The sequence below is a fragment of the Phaseolus vulgaris genome, chromosome 3 (assembly GCF_000499845.2).
Source record: "Phaseolus vulgaris cultivar G19833 chromosome 3, P. vulgaris v2.0, whole genome shotgun sequence".
NCBI classification, from domain to species: domain Eukaryota; kingdom Viridiplantae; phylum Streptophyta; class Magnoliopsida; order Fabales; family Fabaceae; genus Phaseolus; species Phaseolus vulgaris.
Window position 1 is genome coordinate 41,978,360 of NC_023757.2, and position 3,499 is coordinate 41,981,858.

At 34.4% G+C, this 3,499-nt stretch overlaps 1 protein-coding gene across 1 annotated transcript; it reads right to left on the reverse strand.

Moving 5' to 3' along the window:
• Positions 1–234: 234 nt before the first annotated feature.
• Positions 235–2,347, reverse strand: LOC137807824 (transcription factor MYB1R1-like). Its single transcript, XM_068608639.1, has 3 exons — positions 1,850–2,347; positions 1,528–1,736; positions 235–1,036 (listed from the first exon to the last, which is right to left on the reverse strand). The coding sequence occupies exons 1-3, from the start codon at positions 2,103–2,105 to the stop codon at positions 602–604; spliced, it is 900 nt and encodes a 299-aa protein (XP_068464740.1). The 5' UTR covers positions 2,106–2,347; the 3' UTR covers positions 235–601.
• Positions 2,348–3,499: the final 1,152 nt, after the last annotated feature.

The window sequence follows — 3,499 nt, forward strand, 5'->3', positions numbered from 1 at the left end:
TTTTAATTAGATTTGAATAAAATATTATTATTTTCTAAATAAGAGAAGTGTGTAGTAGTATTTGGATAGAAAGGACGAGGAACATGGTGACTAGGCGTAAATACAGAAATTGGTGAGATAAGAAAAAACGTGCCAAACTGCTATAACACCTAACAGGAATGACACACACTACCAACCTTCAAAGTTCAGAGCCAACCAGATAATATTATCCCCAAAAGAGTCACAAACCACTCGTCTGTAAGGTCCATATCCAACTATTAATGCATTATCAATAAAGAACAGAGAGGATTTTGTTATTTTCAGTTACATCAACTACAAACATAAATGACCAAATAAACCACAACCTAAAGTCATACATTAATTAACATAAGCAAACAAGAAGAAACAGGACAGGACCTTTCCCGGATCTGTACAAGGAACAGAAGGATCAAATTCAGTCACTTAAAACTTGCCTTCTTAAATCCATCGTCCTTTTCTTCAACATCTCTCTCTCTTCTTCTCCCACCAAAAGGACAGGAAACTAGAGACGAAAATATCAGATTAATCGGTGAATCCAAGATACTCTAGACAAGGACCATGACATATTCACGGGTCATCTTTCTCAAGCAACACTAATGACGCTATCTCCATTGCTGAAACATGGTATGGCATGTAAAGCAGGATGTCTTGATGATGTTTGCCTTTGGTCAGAAGAGAAGGATAGCCCCAAGGACAGTGTGGGTAGGTCAACTGCAGAACCAGAACTTGGGGTGATGATATCAGACACTGTGGGTGCTTTAGGATCTGCAACAACAGGAATTGCACGGACCAGATTGATTGGCACCTTGTGTTCTATGTTTCCTTGTCCCAGAGTGAGTTCTTCTAATGGTTTCCCACCTTGGACTGAAATCACTCCAGAACCAACCCCAAACTGATAAACTGGCATCATTGGAAATCCACTTTTGCTAGTTTCAGGAATTGCAGGGCACACAGGTTGTGGATGAGACAGGGAGTCTTGATTCTGGACCTGTTCATCCTCCATTAGAACTGCAGAGACCTGGCACAAAAATTGATAAAATCATGAATATTTTGTCACTCCAAATTCCAATCCAGGTTTGAAAAAAGTTTTAGCTCCAATCAGGTCAACTCTTAACACAGGAGACAAAATGCCTAAATCCATTTTTATAACCACTCATGCAAACATTCACTTCCACAACCAAAGGAATTTCATAGCAAGACACACGACTGACGGAAGCTTCTTTCCTTTTTTCTCCAATCCCTAAAAATGGAAGGAGTAATAATATTCAAGACAGGACTATTGACTAGAACATTAAGAAATACCTAAGAAAATATGTCATTTTGTAGGACCGTAACGCTCTATTGATTAGGAGTATAACTAATTGAACATGAATAACACAACACCAAAAGCATCTCAATATTTTTTTGTGTACGGAGACCGATTGAGAAATTAATTTGAAGCAAATATTTTAAAATAACGTCAAGAAGTAACAGAGGATGAGCGCGAGAGGAACACGGTGACGAAATTACCGTGTCGGTGGTGATGTCGAATAGGCTGGATCTACGACGACGGCGATTGAGGTTGCTTCTGCGGAGAAAGTACTTCTGAGCATGGCTCGCAACCTGCGTCGGAGTGCGTGTTTTCACGTAGTTTTTGGAGATTCCTCTCCAATCACCTTTCCCTACCTTCTGCAATCCAACCAAAAACAGTTTGTGCTCTTCCTCCGTCCACGGAACTCCTAATCATCAACGCAATTTCAATTAATACATCGGAAACACCGGTTATGCGATCAAACGACAGAGATTATATTAAAATTAAAAAATGACAATCGATCGAATAAACGGATCGAACCTCGCTTCCGCTCCCGCTCGCGGTGACGGACGGAGTTATGAGGAACAGCGTCATCGGCTGAGGCATAACCGGCGGTGAGAACTTCCTTTTTGATGTTGTTGGTGTTGTTATTGTTGTTACCGTCTTGCGGATGCTCGTACTGTGAGAGGTTGTTCATGCTGACGCTCTTCCTCATGGAATCGACGACGACTCGAACCCCGAACAGCATGATCTCGCCAGAGGCAACGGAGTCTGTAGCGGCGCAGGAGGGAGACATGGTCGGATCGGACGGTGGTTACGGTTAGTGTGAGTCAGATAGAATCGGAGTCCGTACAAGGCGAGTTTTGTGAGTCGGTGAGAGGAAGAGAGAAGATGAAGGATATATGAGAGAGAGAAGGTAGGATCCAAGTTGAGTGCGTGGTGTTTAATACAACAGAGTTTCAGACGGCAATGAGGTGGCAACCATGTGGAGCATATTTTTTAAAAATTAAATTAAATATTATTTTTAAAAACTTAATTCTAACATATAAATAAATTCTTTTTTTTGCATTGTTATAGTTCTTTAATAATTCTGAGTTCATTTTTTAGGTATTACTTATCAACTCATTAGAACAAATTTTATATAGTTGTTGTAAAGTTAAATCATTTTATAATTTTTTAAGACTTGCGATTAAATAATAGTAATATTTCATTGATATATTTAAAGTAAAATTATAAACTATTTTATAACATTAAATATCAACATGTTAGTTTGACTCATTAAATTCATATCTAATAAGTGTCAAGAGTTAATATATTATTACCCAAAGAAGCTTAACTTATAAATTAGTAATGCAAGACATTAATTTTTAATATTACAATAACCATGCAAATAAATAATATTCACAGTCATTTTTTATTCTCAAAGAGTTCATTCATTATCACTTAAGTCTCATGAGGTATTAAAATTTGCAAAGAAAAATTTGTTTCTCACTTTAATTATATAATTAAAAACTTTTATTAAAGTGTTCATGATATGTTTATTCTTACTTAGTCTTTAAATTTAATTATTCATCGTTATATATCATGGCATACATTTCACTGTATTTTTTTTTTTAATTTTATATGAGTGTCAATATAAACTACAAAGGTTGCGAGAAATGAAAAAAAAAAATGAGGTAATTAAAAAAAATGAAAGTTAAAGGGAAAATGATAATATTTGTGCTAAACACTTACATGAAAGGGGAAATGAAAGTTAAAAACTCGAAGGTATTGTCATACAAAAAATATTAATACTAATTTTAATATAAGTTTTCTTACCATATGAGACTAGTTAATAAATGATTGTACTTTCAACAGTTTTTTTAAATTTTAATATTTTTCGAACTAAAAGGATAATAAATGATTATTTGGTAAAATGAAATATTATATAAATGCACACGATAAGTAAATAGCTTGATACTCAAATAAAAAAAAAATTATAGAAAAAAAGTAAGTAACTTGACCAAATGATAAAATTTCAGATTAATTATAGTGCAAAAATTATACTAATGCATATATATATATAGAGATTTCCATGAGATGTTTATTAAAATCATATTTGCATTTAGCTTATTTTCAATAGCAATTATTTGGCCATCATTAAAAGCATATAGGAATAAATCTTAGATTTTTTTTAATCTATTCAAGTTA

Coding starts and splice junctions, on each gene's coding strand:
- LOC137807824 (XM_068608639.1), bottom strand. CDS start 2,105: ATGTCTCCCTCCTGCGCCGCTACAGACTCCGTTGCCTCTGGCGAGATC. Junction 1,737..1,849: donor CGAGCGGGAGCGGAAGCGAG/GTTCGATCCGTT, acceptor GTTGATGATTAG/GAGTTCCGTGGACGGAGGAA. Junction 1,037..1,527: donor TCGACATCACCACCGACACG/GTAATTTCGTCA, acceptor TTTTTGTGCCAG/GTCTCTGCAGTTCTAATGGA.